Source organism: Tachypleus tridentatus, chromosome 3 (genome assembly GCF_004210375.1).
Source record: "Tachypleus tridentatus isolate NWPU-2018 chromosome 3, ASM421037v1, whole genome shotgun sequence".
Lineage (NCBI taxonomy): Eukaryota > Metazoa > Arthropoda > Merostomata > Xiphosura > Limulidae > Tachypleus > Tachypleus tridentatus.
In genome coordinates, this window is record NC_134827.1 from 43,813,807 (window position 1) to 43,833,721 (window position 19,915).

The following is a 19,915-nucleotide window of genomic DNA, read 5'->3' on the forward strand; positions in this document are numbered from 1 at the left end:
TTTACCATATTCCTGCTAAACATAACTTCAAGTGTTTTACCATATTCCTGCTAATCATAACATCAAGTGTTTTACCATATTCCTGCTAAACATAACATCAAGTTTTTACCACATTCCTGCTAAACATAACATCAAGTGTTTTACCATATTCCTGCTAAACATAACTTCAAGTGTTTTACCATATTCCTGCTAAACATAACTTCAAGTGTTTTACCAGATTCATGCTAAACATAACTTTAAGTGTTTTACCATATTTCTGCTAAACATAACTTCAAGTGTTTTACCAGATTCCTGCTAAACATAACTTTAAGTGTTTTACCATATTCCTGCTAAACATAACTTCAAGTGTTTTACCATATTCCTGCTAACATAACTTCAAGTGTTTTACCAGATTCATGCTAAACATAACATCAAGTGTTTTACCATATTCCTGCTAAACATAACTTCAAGTGTTTTACCATATTCCTGCTAAACATAACTTTAAGTGTTTTACCATATTCCTGCTAAACATAACTTCAAGTGTTTTACCATATTCCTGCTAAACATAACATCAAGTGTTTTACCATATTCCTGCTAAACATAACTTCAAGTGTTTTACCAGATTAATGCTAAACATAACATCAAGTGTTTTACCATATTCCTGCTAAACATAACATCAAGTGTTTTACCATATTCCTGCTAAACATAACTTCAAGTGTTTTACCATATTCCTGCTAATCATAACTTTAAGTGGTTTACCATATTCCTGCTAAACATAACTTCAAGTGTTTTACCATATTCCTGCTAAATATAATTTCAAGTGTTTTACCAGATTCCTGCTAAACATAACTTCAAGTGTTTTACCATATTCCTGTTAAACATAACTTCAAGTGTTTTACCAGATTCCTGGTAAACATAACTTCAAGTGTTTTACCATATTCCTGCTAAACATAACTTCAAGTGTTTTACCAGATTTATGCTAAACATAACTTCAAGTGTTTTACCATATTCCTGCTAAACATAACTTCAAGTGTTGTACCATATTCCTGGTAAACATAACTTCAAGTGTTTTACCATATTCCTGCTAAACATAACATCAAGTGTTTTACCATATTCCTGCTAAACATAACTTCAAGTGTTTTACCATATTCCTGCTAAATATAACTTCAAGTGTTTTACCAGATTCCTGCTAAACATAACTTCAAGTGTTTTACCATATTCCTGTTAAACATAACTTCAAGTGTTTTACCAGATTCCTGCTAAACATAACTTCAAGTGTTTTACCAGATTCCTGCTAAACATAACTTCAAGTGTTTTACCATATTCCTGCTAAACATAACTTCAAGTGTTTTACCAGATTTATGCTAAACATAACTTTAAGTGTTTTACCATATTCCTGCTAAACATAACTTCAAGTGTTTTACCATATTCCTGCTAAATATAATTTCAAGTGTTTTACCATATTTCTGCTAAACATAACTTCAAGTGTTTTACCATAATCTTGCTAAACATAACTTCAAGTGTTTTACCATAATCTTGCTAAACATAACTTCAAGTGTTTTACCAGATTCCTGCAGTTTGGAGTTCAAATCATTTAAATGTGATACGAAACCTGTAAAAACACCAATCAACAAATCACACGACATCAGACCAAGAAAATTGTTCATTTGTCAATTATTTTATCCAAACAATCAACAAATCGTTTAAAGACAGAACCTCTACTCAGCCAACGAATATTGTCGTACGTAAGTAGTCGTGTGTACATGGAATTCGCCTTTTTCATTAAATTCTGAAATTGTATTTTTTCAAAGCATGCGCAGAAATAAAATGAACTACCTTGGTTACAATATCCATCAAACTTCTTAAGGCAAGCTATAAAACCTCTTCTTGTATAATACAATGAAAGCCTAGCAGTGGATGTCCAACATATTTTACAAACAAATTTACCAAATCTGTTTCTTTACCACTTATGTTGGGTGCACCATGAGACGTCACGGAAACTATTTTTGTAAGGTCAACAGGTCGACTGGATATTGCATATTTCAGCCCCTATTGTATGTTCAGGTAACGTTACCATGTTAACCAGTTCTTCACAGATTTCTTCACCCGTAAAAAAATCGAACAATAATGGCTAGCCTAACTGATGACGTAACATCAGAGATCTTATCAAGACAAATGGAGAATAATTTATATGAACCAATATCTTTTGTTAGTTGTTCTGCTGTGTTTGTTTCCATCTGTAATATTCTACTTTTTACTGTGTTTCTACTTGTTGACAATTCCTTAATGTACTGGATATATTTTCTTTCTCTGGAAAACTGTCCAAAAGGAAATGAGCACATTCCAGCCACGATTCTTTAATATGTTCACCATCACTAAGTGGTTTTCCATGTTGAGCAATAATCTTTGAAATCTCAAAGCTAGCAGTAACAAAGTTGGAACTACCTGAAACAATCAAAACATTTGACTTCATGTTGTTGTTGTTGTTAAAAAATGTGTTCTTTTTGTTCTTTCTCACTCTTATCACAAAGTTATTTATGAACAGTTCCATAATTCCATTTTACAAAGTCCTGCACACCATTGTTTCAGAACATAAGATACGTAATACTTTATCACATTTTATGGTCATGACAAATGTTTCAGTCCACGGTTTTTCAAAACCTCTGTTGCTGCTCCTTCCATCTGAACCTTTTACTTTCTTTGCTGGTTGAGCTGACGTTCTGACAAGCTGACAAGAGTAAATGCACTTTAAAAATATATCACCAATTAACGTAAATACGATAATTTAACTTACTGTAACGTAACAGTAAGTGAAACTTTATTTCACTGATATAACAATAGATCTAACTGATCAAAAATATATGCATGCCACGCCAAATAATATAATTTTGATAATATATTTATTGCGAAAAAAATAATTACATATTATTATCACTAAATATCCAGTATTCACTCACAAACAACAGAAAAACAGCGCAGCCAATACCAGCAGTTCACTTCTGTTTTTTACTCAAATATTGATGTGTAAACTGGGTCTGCTAGAAATTCAAAACGCCTCATCCGATGTCACATGTTCGTGCAACCACATGACTGATACCAAGAGGGCGTGAGATGTCTCCTGTGAACATTTTTCACTGCTCCAAGATTGGAAATACTGTTAATAATTATATATATGTTTATTCATTATGGGTTGATGTTAGGGTTTAAAGAAGCCACAAGTACACCACCACTGCATTACAGTGCTGTTAGTTTATCAGTACACACTAAAATGACTTTACATACGGGACGTTTAACGTTGAATTGGTACTGTCGTGATGTCATTAAGATGTGTTCATGACATGAATCACGAGAATAATTCGGCTTTCTCAGAGTTATAGAAACCTACTAAGCGCATGGCTTCGTGACTAGAACCTTATTTGAAAGTTTAAGTAAAGACATTAGCAATATAAAAAACAAGTTTGTAAGTGTTCAATTCTCTTTTGAAGTATTTATATATAGTGCTGTTTTCTGTTTCTGTGTGTTTGTATAGTGTTATTTCTGTTTCTATGTGTTTGTATAGTGTTGTTTTCTGTTTCTGTGTGTTTGTATAGTGCTGTTTTTTGTTTCTGTGTGTTTGTATAGTGCTGTTTTCTATTTCTGTGTGTTTGTATAGTGTTGTTTTCTGTTTCTGTGTGTTTGTATAGTGCTGTTTTTTGTTTCTGTGTGTTTGTATAGTGTTGTTTTCTGTTTCTGTGTGTTTGTATAGTGTTATTTCTGTTTCTATGTGTTTGTATAGTGTTATTTCTGTTTCTATGTGTTTGTATAGTGTTGTTTTCTATTTCTGTGTGTTTGTATAGTGCTGTTTTCTGTTTCTGTGTGTTTGTATAGTGCTGTTTTCTGTTTCTGTATGTTTGTATAGTGTTGTTTTCTGTTTCTATGTGTTTGTATAGTGCTGTTTTCTGTTTCTGTGTGTTTGTATAGTGTTGTTTTCTGTTTCTATGTGTTTGTATAGTGTTATTTCTGTTTCTGTGTGTTTGTATAGTGTTGTTTTCTGTTTCTGTGTGTTTGTATAGTGCTGTTTTTGTTTCTGTGTGTTTGTATAGTGTTGTTTTCTGTTTCTGTGTGTTTGTATAGTGTTTTCTGTTTCTATGTGTTTGTATAGTGTTGTTTTCTGTTTCTATGTGTTTGTATAGTGTTGTTTTCTGTTTCTGTGTGTTTGTATAGTGTTGTTTTCTGTTTCTGTGTGTTTGTGTAGTGTTTTCTGTTTCTTTGTGTTTGTATAGTGTTATTTCTGTTTCTATGTGTTTGTATAGTGTTTTCTGTTTCTGTGTGTTTGTATAGTGTTGTTTTCTGTTTCTGTGTGTTTGTATAGTGCTGTTTTTTGTTTCTGTGTGTTTGTATAGTGTTGTTTTCTATTTCTGTGTGTTTGTATAGTGTTTTCTGTTTCTATGTGTTTGTATAGTGTTGTTTTCTGTTTTTACGTGTTTGTATAGTGCTGTTTTCTGTTTCTGTGTGTTTGTATAGTGTTTTCTGTTTCTGTGTGTTTGTATAGTGTTATTTCTGTTTCTATGTGTTAGTATAGTGTTGTTTTCTGTTTCTGTGTGTTTGTATAGTGCTGTTTTCTGTTTCTGTGTGTTTGTATAGTGTTGTTTTCTGTTTCTGTGTGTTTGTATAGTGTTGTTTTCTGTTTCTGTGTGTTTGTATAGTGTTTTCTGTTTCTACGTGTTTGCATAATGTTGTTTTCTGTTTCTATGTGTTTGTATAGTGCTGTTTTCTGTTTCTGTGTGTTTGTATAGTGTTGTTTTCTGTTTCTGTGTGTTTGTATAGTGTTATTTCTGTTTCTGTGTGTTTGTATAGTGTTATTTCTGTTTCTGTGTGTTTGTATAGTGTTGTTTTCTGTTTCTGTGTGTTTGTATAGTGCTGTTTTTTGTTTCTGTGTGTTTGTATAGTTTTGTTTTCTGTTTCTGTGTGTTTGTATAGTGTTTTCTGTTTCTATGTGTTTGTATAGTGTTGTTTTTCTGTTTCTATGTGTTTGTATAGTGCTGTTTTTTGTTTCTGTGTGTTTGTATAGTGTTGTTTTCTGTTTCTGTGTGTTTGTATAGTGTTTTCTGTTTCTATGTGTTTGTATAGTGTTGTTTTCTGTTTCTATGTGTTTGTATAGTGCTGTTTTCTGTTTCTGTGTGTTTGTATAGTGTTGTTTTTGTTTCTGTGTGTTTGTATAGTGTTGTTTTCTTTTTCAATGTGTTTGTATAGTGTTGTTTTCTGTTTCTGTGTGTTTGTATAGTGTTGTTTTCTGTTTCTGTGTGTTTGTATAGTGTTTTCTGTTTCTACGTGTTTGTATAATGTTGTTTTCTGTTTCTATGTGTTTGTATAGTGCTGTTTTCTGTTTCTGTGTGTTTGTATAGTGTTGTTTTCTGTTTCTATGTGTTTGTATAGTGTTGTTTTCTGTTTCTGTGTGTTTGTATAGTGTTATTTCTGTTTCTGTGTGTTTGTATAGTGTTATTTCTGTTTCTGTGTGTTTGTATAGTGTTGTTTTCTGTTTCTGTGTGTTTGTATAGTGCTGTTTTTTGTTTCTGTGTGTTTGTATAGTCTTTGTTTTCTGTTCCTGTGTGTGTTTGTATAGTGTTTTCTGTTTCTATGTGTTTGTATAGTGTTGTTTTCTGTTTCTATGTGTTTGTATAGTGCTGTTTTTTGTTTCTGTGTGTTTGTATAGTGTTGTTTTCTGTTTCTGTGTGTTTGTATAGTGTTTTCTGTTTCTATGTGTTTGTATAGTGTTGTTTTCTGTTTCTATGTGTTTGTATAGTGCTGTTTTCTGTTTCTGTGTGTTTGTATAGTGTTGTTTTCTTTTTCAATGTGTTTGTATAGTGCTGTTTTCTGTTTCTGTGTGTTTGTATAGTGTTGTTTTCTGTTTCTGTGTGTTTGTATAGTGTTTTCTGTTTCTATGTGTTTGTATAGTGTTGTTTTCTGTTTCTATGTGTTTGTATAGTGCTGTTTTCTGTTTCTGTGTGTTTGTATAGTGTTGTTTTCTGTTTCTGTGTGTTTGTATAGTGTTGTTTTCTGTTTCTGTGTGTTTGTATAGTGTTGTTTTCTCTTTCTGTGTGTTTGTATAGTGTTGTTTTCTGTTTCTATGTAATCTTATACAGTGTTGTTTTCTGTTTTTATCTATTTATATCTGGTTGTATATCTGGTTATAACATATGTATTTATGTTATATATTTCTATCATATCAGTGATAAAAATAAAGAGATTGGCTTGTGTTTAGCTTTACATAACAGGAATGATTATGTCAGAAGCACGTCTTATCAAAACACCACAAAGGTCTTCCAATACAAGTGACTAAGATAACAGAAACATTTCTTTAGACACAAAATTCTATCGTATAAAATGAAATACTTCAGAAAGCTTTGTACTAGTCTTTCAGTTATATATGGACGACACTTAAATTGAAAAGTTTTATACCCTCCAACCAGATAGGCTTATATAAAATGTAGAAATTAAGATATAGAGTGCTCACCACTTGTATGTGTCACTTGTCTTAAGTGACAAAGGTCATTTAATAGATTTACTAACTTTCTCCTTTCCAGCTTTTCAATGTTCTGAAGAAGAACGCTGTCCATGTATTGATGTGACCATCAACTGTACTGATGTAGGGTTAACTTTATTTCCTAAAAATATCGAACACCAGATGTCACGGTTGTAAGTGTAGGAGTTTTCAAATTCAGATTTCTTATTCGTTTATTTAAAGACATGTCTAGTAAATAAGTTTATGGAACTCCAGGGAAGGAATAATATAACAAAATGACAAAATAATTGATATTAAATAAATATTGTTTTTTTGTGAAACTTTACTCAAAATATTTTATAAATTCTAGAACTAATTTAAAAATGATTAATTTAGATATTACGTAGAAGTATATAATCTATTTACATACAGATACTACGTTTTAGAAAATAATCTGATACTAATAATATTGAAAACCGTCTTAAACAACTTAATTATACCATTCACTTTTAAACTTTTTCTGAAGAAATATCTATCTTGGAGTACAATATCGTTTATATAAAGATATCCTACATTTATATATCTTTTATTAATTAACTAAATACCATACTTAAATATCCTTAACTGAATAACTTTATAATTCGATGAAATATTATGTAACGAAAAACAATATAATTGACTAATATACATTATAGAAGAGATTATTAGAACATTATTTAATACATATGTATATAGATTATTAGAACATTGTTTAATACATAAATGTATATAGATTATTAGAACATTGTTTAATACATATGTATATAGATTATTAGAACATTGTTTAATACATATGTATATAGATTATTACAACATTATTGAATACATATGTGTATAGATTATTACAACATTATTTAATACATATGTATATAGATTATTAGAACCTTATTTAATACATATGTATATAGATTATTAGAACATTATTTAATACATATGTATATAGGCTATAAGTAGACATTTGTTTATTTGCTAATTATCCATTTCTTTACACTATTGGTAAATATTATCTCTTTGGTTTAACTAATACAATAAGCTGATCGAATATTGTGAAATATTATACTAAAAGTTACCAGTAACCAATTGACACATAAGTACAAACAATTTCGATTGTTTATATCGTTGGTGTTTTCTATATTATAGAAATTGTTATAATTTTCTATTTCACGTCTACATTTACGTCCTCAAGATTAAATGTACTGTTTATATATAGTTCATTGCAACACCTAATTGGACTTCACTCATATGTACACAAGTTAAGAGTTTCAGTTTAGACTTCACTCATATGTACACAAGTTAAGAGTTTCAGTTTAGACTTCACTCATATGTACACAAGTTAAGAGTTTCCGTTTAGACTTCACTCATATGTACACAAGTTAAGAGTTTCAGTTTAGACTTCACTCATATGTACACAAGTTAAGAGTTTCAGTTTAGACTTCACTCATATGTACACAAGTTAAGAGTTTCCGTTTAGACTTCACTCATATGTACACAAGTTAAGAGTTTCAGTTTAGACTTCACTCATATGTACACAAGTTAAGAGTTTCAGTTTAGACTTCACTCATATGTACACAAGTTAAGAGTTTCCGTTTAGACTTCACTCATATGTACACAAGTTAAGAGTTTCAGTTTAGACTTCACTCATATGTACACAAGTTAAGAGTTTTAGTTTAGACTTCACTCATATGTACACAAATTAAGAGTTTCCATTTAGACTTCACTCATATGTACACAAGTTAAGAGTTTTAGTTTAGACTTCACTCGTATGTACACAAGTTAAGAGTTTCAGTTTAGACTTCACTCATATGTACACAAGTTAAGAGTTTCAGTTTAGACTTCACTCATATGTACACAAGTTAAGTTTCAGTTTAGACTTCACTCATATGTACACAAGTTAAGAGTTTCAGTTTAGACTTCACTCATATGTACACAAGTTAAGAGTTTTAGTTTAGACTTCACTCATATGTACACAAGTTAAGAGTTTCCGTTTAGACTTCACTCATATGTACACAAGTTAAGAGTTTCAGTTTAGACTTCACTCATATGTACACAAGTTAAGAGTTTTAGTTTCAACATATTTTATAGTTGCTTCTAATTTACATAATATGTGTTATAGATACCGTTACGTTAACAAATTATCAAAATTCTCACAAATATAATGTAGTTTTAAAAACAGGGTTCTAATATAGTGATTGTTACCTGTTTACTGATTGGTGACTTATATTGATGACTAGAAATATAGTGGAGGTTACCTGTTTACTAGATGATGACTTATGTCGATAACTAGAAATATAGTGGAGGTTACCTGTTTACTAGATGATGACTTATATTGATAACTAGAAATATAGTGGAGATTACCTGTTTACTAGATGATGACTTATGTTGATATCTAGAAATATAGTGGAGATTACCTGTTTACTAGATGATGACTTATGTTGATATCTAGAAATATAGTGGAGGTTACCTGTTTACTAGATGATGACTTATGTTGATATCTAGAAATATAGTGGAGGTTACCTGTTTACTAGATGATGACTTATGTTGATATCTAGAAATATAGTGGAGGTTACCTGTTTACTAGATGATGACTTATGTTGATATCTAGAAATATAGTGGAGGTTACCTGTTTACTAGATGATGACTTATGGTGATATCTAGAAATATAGTGGATGTTACCTGTTTATTAGATGATGACTTATGTTGATATCTAGAAATATAGTGGATGTTACCTGTTTACTAGATGATGACTTATGTTGATATCTAGAAATATAGTGGAGGTTACCTGTTTACTAGATGATGACTTATGTTGATATCTAGAAATATAGTGGAGGTTACCTGTTACTAGATGATGACCTATGTTGATATCTAGAAATATAGTGGAGGTTACCTGTTACTAGATGATGACTTATGTTGATATCTAGAAATATAGTGGATGTTACCTGTTTACTAGATGATGACTTATGTTGATATCTAGAAATATAGTGGATGTTACCTGTTTACTAGATGATGACTTATGTTGATATCTAGAAATATAGTGGAGATTACCTGTTTACTAGATGATGACTTATGTTGATATCTAGAAATATAGTGGAGGTTACCTGTTTACTAGATGATGACTTATGTTGATATCTAGAAATATAGTGGAGGTTACCTGTTTACTAGATGATGACTTATGTTCATATCTAGAAATATAGTGGAGGTTACCTGTTTACTAGATGATGACTTATGTTGATATCTAGAAATATAGTGGATGTTACCTGTTTACTAGATGATGACTTATGTTGATATCTAGAAATATAGTGGATGTTACCTGTTTACTAGATGATGACTTATGTTGATATCTAGAAATATAGTGGAGATTACCTGTTTACTAGATGATGACTTATGTTGATATCTAGAAATATAGTGGAGGTTACCTGTTACTAGATGATGACCTATGTTGATATCTAGAAATATAGTGGAGATTACCTGTTTACTAGATGATGACTTATGTTGATATCTAGAAATATAGTGGAGATTACCTGTTTACTAGATGATGACTTATGTTGATATCTAGAAATATAGTGGATGTTACCTGTTTATTAGATGATGACTTATGTTGATATCTAGAAATATAGTGGATGTTACCTGTTTACTAGATGATGACTTATGTTGATATCTAGAAATATAGTGGAGGTTACCTGTTTACTAGATGATGACTTATGTTGATATCTAGAAATATAGTGGAGATTACCTGTTACTAGATGATGACCTATGTTGATATCTAGAAATATAGTGGAGGTTACCTGTTACTAGATGATGACTTATGTTGATATCTAGAAATATAGTGGAGGTTACCTGTTTACTAGATGATGACTTATGTTGATATCTAGAAATATAGTGGAGGTTATCTGTTTACTAGATGATGACTTATGTTGATATCTAGAAATATAGTGGAGGTTACCTGTTTACTAGATGATGACTTATGTTGATATCTAGAAATATAGTGGAGGTTACCTGTTTACTAGATGATGACTTATGTTGATATCTAGAAATATAGTGGAGGTTACCTGTTTACTAGATGATGACTTATGTTGATATCTAGAAATATAGTGGAGGTTACCTGTTTACTAGATGATGACTTATGGTGATATCTAGAAATATAGTGGAGATTACCTGTTTACTAGATGATGACTTATGTTGATATCTAGAAATATAGTGGATGTTACCTGCTTATTAGATGATGACTTATGTTGATATCTAGAAATATAGTGGATGTTACCTGTTTACTAGATGATGACTTATGTTGATATCTAGAAATATAGTGGAGGTTACCTGTTTACTAGATGATGACTTATGTTGATATCTAGAAATATAGTGGAGGTTACCTGTTTACTAGATGATGACTTATGTTGATATCTAGAAATATAGTGGAGGTTACCTGTTACTAGATGATGACCTATGTTGATATCTAGAAATATAGTGGAGGTTACCTGTTACTAGATGATGACTTATGTTGATATCTAGAAATATAGTGGAGGTTACCTGTTTACTAGATGATGACTTATGTTGATATCTAGAAATATAGTGGAGGTTACCTGTTTACTAGATGATGACTTATGTTGATATCTAGAAATATAGTGGAGGTTACCTGTTTACTAGATGATGACTTATGTTGATATCTAGAAATATAGTGGATGTTACCTGTTTACTAGATGATGACTTATGTTGATATCTAGAAATATAGTGGAGATTACCTGTTTACTAGATGATGACTTATGTTGATATCTAGAAATATAGTGGAGGTTACCTGTTACTAGATGATGACCTATGTTGATATCTAGAAATATAGTGGAGATTACCTGTTTACTAGATGATGACTTATGTTGATATCTAGAAATATAGTGGAGATTACCTGTTTACCAGATGATGACTTATGTTGATATCTAGAAATATAGTGGATGTTACCTGTTTATTAGATGATGACTTATGTTGATATCTAGAAATATAGTGGATGTTACCTGTTTACTAGATGATGACTTATGTTGATATCTAGAAATATAGTGGAGGTTACCTGTTTACTAGATGATGACTTATGTTGATATCTAGAAATATAGTGGAGGTTACCTGTTACTAGATGATGACCTATGTTGATATCTAGAAATATAGTGGAGGTTACCTGTTACTAGATGATGACTTATGTTGATATCTAGAAATATAGTGGAGGTTACCTGTTTACTAGATGATGACTTATGTTGATATCTAGAAATATAGTGGAGGTTATCTGTTTAGTAGATGATGACTTATGTTGATATCTAGAAATATAGTGGAGGTTACCTGTTTACTAGATGATGACTTATGTTGATATCTAGAAATATAGTGGAGGTTACCTGTTTACTAGATGATGACTTATGTTGATATCTAGAAATATAGTGGATGTTACCTGTTTACTAGTTGATAACTAGATAGGTGGTAAGAGTTATCCGTTTACCAGCTGGTGACTTAAGATTGTGAGTGGTTAGTTTGTGGAGATTACTTGTGTACCAGCTGGCAACTTACGTCTATACCTGACAAGTATGTTTATAGAATTAGAACTACACTAATGATCTAAGATGTTTGTATCTTGGTTTAGTTTATTTCGAGGAAACAATCTAAGTGGTTCTCTTCAGAAAGGAGTTTTTCATGGCATGGAGAAGGCAGGACTGTTGTAAGTTAAATAATATCACATTAATTCGTTTTTTGTCTTTATTATAACGTTAAGAAATATTCATGAGAAATTTCAAGCATACTAACTTGCAGATAATTAAAGACACGAATTATGTGACAATTTATCTTCCTTTAATCTATCGTATTGATTATAATTAAAACTCAGTTTATACTCTAGTGTTACCGTGGATTTATAATCAGTTCTTATAGCAGTATTTATCTTGGTTTTTAATCACTTTAGCTCACTTTATATATTATTAAGCCTCACAGCCTAACAGTTTGTTAATTGATAGGAACATTAATTAGGCTTAGGTTTACCAAAGAAATAGCTTATATAATTGATAGTAACATTATACCGATAAGGAAACGACAAGTGACTTAGTTAATTATTAATTATCCAACAACATTCATTAATTATATTTTAGTTTAATTATTACCGATACAGCATTTTTTTAAATTAATTTTTAATGAAATAACATTAATTGTTTCCAACTCACAATATTGAATTTCAAAAATCGGATAATTTTTTGTTTTTAAATTTTTTCAGGGATCTTGGAAGAAACCAAATAACCAGTCTTACCCCAAGGCTTTTTCAAAATTTGTGGCGTCTTAAAATATTGTACGTACTACTGAAATGCTAGTGTTATAGTTACATTTTATGTGTTCTAAATAATTTTACTTAAAACGCACAGGATGAAACAAAACTAGTAAATACATAATATTTTTAAAGGCGAAAAATAAGGTTTCTTTTCAAATAATAATAAAAACATTTTGTTTTTAGATTTTGATTTTCTCAAGTGTAATATAGTTATTTTCTCTTTGCCTTATAAGAAAGGTGCTTACAATCTAATGTCTATTTTAGGTCTAACATTACACCTTAATCACACTATTATCTGGATATCAAGCTGAAATGCTTTAATTTAAGGAGGATTAGGGTTAAGTAGTTGGTGTAAGAAATATCTTACTACTCTCCAGGAAATGTTCTTCCACGTTCTTGATAGAAAACAAATTTCTTTGTTAAGAGAAAAACGATCGGTCGATTGACGATCACCTAGCAACGAGAGACAGAACAAATTACATCAATATTTTTAAAACTCTCTTTGTTTTTTTATTTCTTTAGGTATCTAGATGATAATCTTCTGACGTCACTTCTTACCAACACATTCCTGGGATTAGGTCAGCTGCGTTCACTGTAAGTGAGAATATATGTAGAGGAATCTCTTTTATTTATTTTACTTACTGAACAACAAGTGTAAAAAATACCTACTTTAAAATATTTACAGAAGGGTGTTAAAATGTGTGGAACAATCCAATTTAAAACCCATACAGAAGTTTGTTAAACTATGGGAACAATCTAGTTTAAAATCTATACACACATTTGTCAAATATGTGGAAGAATCTAGTTTAAAGTCTAGGTAGAATGGTGTTAAAATGTGTGGAACAATTCATTTTAAAATCTATACAGAAGAGTGTTGAAATGTGTGAAACAATCTTGTATAAAATCTATACAGAAGAGTGTTGAAATGTGTGAAACAATCTTGTATAAAATCTATACAGAAGAGTGTTGAAATGTGTGAAACAATCTTGTATAAAATCTATACAGAAGAGTGTTGAAATGTGTGAAACAATCTTGTATAAAATCTATACAGAAGAGTGTTGAAATGTGTGAAACAATCTTGTATAAAATCTATACAGAAGAGTGTTGAAATGTGTGAAACAATCTTGTATAAAATCTATACAGAAGAGTGTTGAAATGTGTGAAACAATCTTGTATAAAATCTATACAGAAGAGTGTTGAAATGTGTGAAACAATCTTGTATAAAATCTATACAGAAGAGTGTTGAAATGTGTGAAACAATCTTGTATAAAATCTATACAGAAGAGTGTTGAAATGTGTGAAACAACCTTGTATAAAATCTATACAGAAGAGTGTTGAAATGTGTGAAACAATCTTGTATAAAATCTATACAGAAGAGTGTTGAAATGTGTGAAACAACCTTGTATAAAATCTGTACAGAAGAATGTTGAAATGTGTGAAACAACATTGTATAAAATCTACACAGAAGAGTGTTGAAATGTGTGAAACAATCTTGTATAAAATCTATACAGAAGAGTGTTGAAATGTGTGAAACAACCTTGTATAAAATCCATACAGAAAGATGTTAAAATATGGAGAACAATCTGTCTTACAATCTATACAAAATGGTGTTAAAATATGTCAATAATCTAGAATAAAATCTATAAATAAAGTTGTTAAAATGTGTGGGAGAATCCAGTACAAAATTTATACAGAATGGTGTTAAAATGTGTGAAACAACGTACTTTAAAATCTATACTGAAAGATGTTAAATGTGTATTACTCTCTAGTTAAAAATCTATACAGAGAGGTATTAATGTTTATGAAAAAGTCCAGTTTAAAACCTATATAGTAGGGTGTAAAAATCTGTAGAACAATAGAGTATAAAATTTATATAGAAAGGTGGTCAAAGTCTGGAACACTTGTTTGTAATCCATACAGAAGGGTCTTAAAATATGTGGAACAATCCAATATAAATTCTATACAGCAGGGTGTTAAAATATGTGAAACAATCTAGCATAAAACCTATACAGAAGGGTGTTAAAACATAGTTTGTTGTACCTAACTTTGGTAAAACAGGAACATTTTAAATAAAATAAATACACCTTCGTTTAGTTGACTACACAGTTTATTCTTACTTACAGTAGTGGGATAGGAACATATTTTAATAAATACACCTTCGTTTTGTTGACTACACAGTTTATTCTTACTTACAGTAGTAAGATAGGAACATATTTTAATAAATATACCTTCGTTTAGTTAACTACACAGTTTATTCTTACTTACAGTAGTAGGATAGGAACATATTTTAATAAATATACCTTCCTTTAGTTGACTACACAGTTTATTCTTACTTACAGTAGTGGTATAGGAACATATTTTAATAAATAAACCTTCGTTTAGTTGACTACACAGTTTATTCTTACTTACAGTAGTGGTATAGGAACATATTTTAATAAATAAACCTTCGTTTAGTTGACTACACAGTTTATTCTTACTTACAGTAGTGGGATAGGAACATATTTTAATAAATACACCTTCGTTTAGTTGACTACACAGTTTATTCTTACTTACAGTAGTAGGATAGGAACATATTTTAATAAATATACCTTCGTTTAGTTGACTACACAGTTTATTCTTACTTACAGTAGTAAGATAGGAACATATTTTAATAAATATACCTTCGTTTAGTTGACTACACAGTTTATTCTTACTTACAGTAGTAAGATAGGAACATATTTTAATAAATATACCTTCGTTTAGTTGACTACACAGTTTATTCTTACTTACAGTAGTGGGATAGGAACATATTTTAATAAATACACCTCCGTTTAGTTGACTACACAGTTTATCCTTTTCTATAATAGCATATAGGGGATATTGAAATGCTTTGTCTACCAGATGTTATAACTTTTATAATCTACATATTACTCTTACTTTAGTTTGTATTGAAATGTAGAGACTCGAACATGATCTTATATTCCTGCTATTCGTAGCTGATTCTAATTATGAATAATGTAGCTCTTTTTCTTTAACCAACGTAACAATTCTAACCAGATCTGGGCTTTTCGGTTACACATGACGAATACGAAGTTTTGATGGAAATATGCCAACCATATACTACATTTTGGGATTCTGAAAGGACAGGACAGATAACACTTATAATTTTGTGTGAGATTATTATTAATAGTAGATAGTGCACAGAGAGCTAATTGTGTCGCTCTAGGTTTAGCAACAACGAAATAGTTCTATTATTTGATGTTACTTTCAAAGTTTCATGTACACCGTTTTACATTCTGGTGTTGATTTTGAGTAAGATAATATAGACCTTGTGGTTTGGTTTCTCATGTTCCAAGGTGGTACTCTGTTTATCGATTTACACACAAACATACCCAGTGAACTATCAGTGATATAATCACCAAAGGTGTCAAAATTCGATTTCTAGCGTTTAAGCCTTAAGGCTCACGACTAAGTCCCTGAAGAATGAGATATTCTGTATCATATACATGGAAGGGGTTATCAGCCATGAGTAGAGGAACATTCCATTACATCAACAAAGCTTGTAATGATTCGTTAAACTTCTGCGTAGACTTGAGTTAGGGCTAAAACATTTTACATATACAGTTATACTGTATCCAGCCAAACAATGAAGTTCAGTCTTGCCCACTTTACTATAAATATTGTCTTGTAAGCGGGTTGGACTATCTAGAGCAGTGGTTCTTAACCTGAGGGTTTCTCACGGGGTCACGAATGGTTTGAGAATTATTGGGGAATCGCGAAGCAGTTTGTAGTTTTTGTGGTAAGTGCCTGTAACTGCCCACCAATGAGAAACACGCTTCAGTTTGTAGTTTTTGTGGTAAGTGCCTGTAACTGCCCACCAATGAGAAACACGCTTCAGTTTGTAGTTTTTGTGGTAAGTGCCTGTAACTGCCCACCAATGAGAAACACTCTTCAGTTTGTAGTTTTTGTGGTAAGTGCCTGTAACTGCCCACCAATGAGAAACACGCTTCAGTTTGTAGTTTTTGTGGTAAGTGCCTGTAACTGCCCACCAATGAGAAACACGCTTCAGTTTGTAGTTTTTGTGGTAAGTGCCTGTAACTAACCACCAATGAGAAACACGCTTCAGTTTGTAGTTTTTGTGGTAAGTGCCTGTAACTGCCCACCAACGAGAAACACGCTTCAGTTTGTAGTTTTTGTGGTAAGTGCCTGTAACTGCCCACCAATGAGAAACACGCTGAAGTGCGGCGGTTTAACCGCGTCGAGATGCTTGTTGCGCAACCACTGTATTTAGTACATTGTATTTAGTGCATTGTATTTAGTGTATTTTCTTACATATATATTATATCAACTCTCACACTGAGTGAATATGTAGGTTTCGTATGATGTTCAGTAATTCCATGGATTTTACATTTGTTTAGCACTTGTAGCATTTCTCAAGGTTATTTATTTGTAACATTTTTTAACAAATTAGGATCTTTATATAGTTTTGTTTTATTCTATTTTTAATATCACGTTTTCAGGAATTTGAAGGGAAACTTCATACAAGAAATTGATTTAGCAGCTTTCAGTGGACTATCGTCCTTGAAAACATTGTAAGTTTCTTATTCTACCATATAGTTTTAGGTTTCACATTATAATAAATACTTTATAAGTCTAATATTCTTAATCATATTTTGTGAGTTTAATATTATATATTACGCATTCTGTAGCTTTGATAATGTAATACATATTATGTAGGTTTAATGTATTATTATGTATTTGTAAGTCAAATATTATATTACGTATTTTGTAAATATAATAATGTATACTTTATTAAAAAAGATTGTTTTTATTAAATTTCGCACAAAACCACAGAGGGCTATCTGCGCTAGCCGTCCCTACTAAGACTAGAGTTAGTCATCACCACCCACAGCTAACTCTTGGGCTACTGTTTTACCCATGAATAGTGGGATGGACCTTCACATTATAACGCCCCAAGGCTGAAATGGCGGACATGTTTGGTGCAACGCGGATTCGAACCTGCGATCCTCTGATTACGAGTCTTAACCACCTGGCCATATCGGTCCCCATGTCTTCAACGATACATAGTATTAACTTGAATTCTTCAACATGGAGTTAACTGTTTAAGTTGAACTTATTAGATAATTATTATTTAATAACTACGTAGAGATGTCTTATATTCAAGTAATTATTTTGTTAATTAGTACTTGTTTCTTGTTAAAGTATCGAAGTCTTGAAGATATATAACTAAGTTTAGCCTCCAACCCTTATACCCTATCATTTTATAACCCTTCAGATGTTTCTGTGATTCTACTCTTATCTACCTCTAGTAGTATGTAAAGGTATTAACACTGACCTTCCAAACAAATATATTACAGTCAGGTTTTGTAGTGTTATTAAATGGTATATTGTTTCAACATTGTATATAATACATCACTATATTTTATTTAAAATGATATATAATAATCTTACATTTTATCTCCGTATTTGAATATCATCCACTAACATTTTTCATCCTTTAGGGACTTGAGCCATCAGAATATATTCAATGTCTCTCGAAACGCTTTTCTTGGCCTCCGTTCGCTACTCCATCTGTAAGTCTTTTCTTTCATTGAGCACGTTTGTGAGTCTCACTAGTTTGGATCTAAGGAGGTGTACTTTAAATGTTCAAGTACGTGTGTGATTCTCGCTAGTTTGGATCTAAGGAGGGTGTACTTTAAATGTTCAAGCACGTGTGTGAATCTCGCTAGTTTAGATCTGAGGAAGGTGTACTTTAAATGTTCAAGTACGTGTGTGATTCTCGCTAGTTTGGATCTAAGGAGGGTGTACTTTAAATGTTCAAGTACGTGTGTGAATCTCGCTAGTTTTGATCTATGCAGGGTGTACTTTAAATGTGTATGTGTTTTTTAAAGTTACAACGATTAAATAATTTTTGTTTGTTTCAGACGTATATAATGATGGGCGTGTTTTTAAATTCCATAAATAATTACGTTTTTCTGAAATGCTATTTAGGTTACAATATTTGTAACATAACTTAAATGCTACATAGGTTACAATATTGGTAACATAACTTAAATGCTATATACGTTACAATATTGGTAACATAACTTAAATGCTACATAGGTTACAATTTGGTAATATGACTGCAATGGTACATAGGTTACAATATTAGTAACATAACTGTTGTTTTTTTCTGACAGTGACTTATCACACAACTATTTGAAGAATCTAAATGAAGGTGTCTTCAACGGCTTGGACAAGTTATTCTCATTGTGAGTTATTCCAAAGTTTGCACATTTATCTAAAACTACATTTCTCTGATATGTGTTAGGTATAAATGAATCCTAAGATATCATCTATCAACTGGTATTTTAATGTAATCGTATATGTTTAAAAATAAAGTCACAAAACGATAGCTGTTTGCACAACACATCTCAGAAGTTTCTTTATTTTCAGAGATTTGACCTACAACAAGGTAACGCACATGGAGAGTCGAGTATTCGTGGGTCTAACAATGTTAAAAAATTGTGAGTAAAATGATGTAGTTCTACTATGAAAACAGTGTAGTTTATACATATCATTAGATAAAACAGTGTAGTTTACACATATCATTAGATAAAACAGTGTAGTTTACACATATCATTAGATAAAACAGTGTAGTTTACATATATCATTAGATAAAACAGTGTAGTTTACACATATCATTAGATAAAACAGTGTAGTTTACACATATCATTAGATAAAACAGTGTAGTTTATACATATCATTAGATAAAACAGTGTAGTTTACACATATCATTAGATAAAACAGTGTAGTTTATACATATCATTAGATAAAACAGTGTAGTTTACACATATCATTAGATAAAACAGTGTAGTTTACACATATCATTAGATAAAACAGTGTAGTTTACACTATCATTAGATAAAACAGTGTAGTTTACACATATCATTAGACAAAACAGTGTAGTTTACACATATCATTAGATAAAACAGTGTAGTTTACACATATCATTAGACAAAACAGTGTAGTTTATACATATCATTAGATAAAACAGTGTAGTTTACACATATCATTAGATAAAACAGTGTAGTTTACACATATCATTAGATAAAACAGTGTAGTTTACACATATCATTAGATAAAACAGTGTAGTT

General features: G+C 30.9%; 1 protein-coding gene across 1 annotated transcript in view; it reads left to right on the forward strand.

Moving 5' to 3' along the window:
- Positions 1-19,293, forward strand: part of LOC143245826 (G-protein coupled receptor GRL101-like) — a 71,595-nt gene extending 52,302 nt beyond the window's left edge. The window contains exons 8-15 of the mRNA XM_076492082.1: positions 6,543-6,654; positions 12,108-12,182; positions 12,729-12,800; positions 13,302-13,373; positions 17,279-17,350; positions 18,281-18,352; positions 18,959-19,030; positions 19,215-19,293. Coding sequence (XP_076348197.1) covers positions 6,543-6,654; positions 12,108-12,182; positions 12,729-12,800; positions 13,302-13,373; positions 17,279-17,350; positions 18,281-18,352; positions 18,959-19,030; positions 19,215-19,293 — 626 coding nt within the window. The remainder of the gene's footprint in view (positions 1-6,542; positions 6,655-12,107; positions 12,183-12,728; positions 12,801-13,301; positions 13,374-17,278; positions 17,351-18,280; positions 18,353-18,958; positions 19,031-19,214) is intronic.
- The last annotated feature ends 622 nt before the right edge of the window (positions 19,294-19,915 follow it).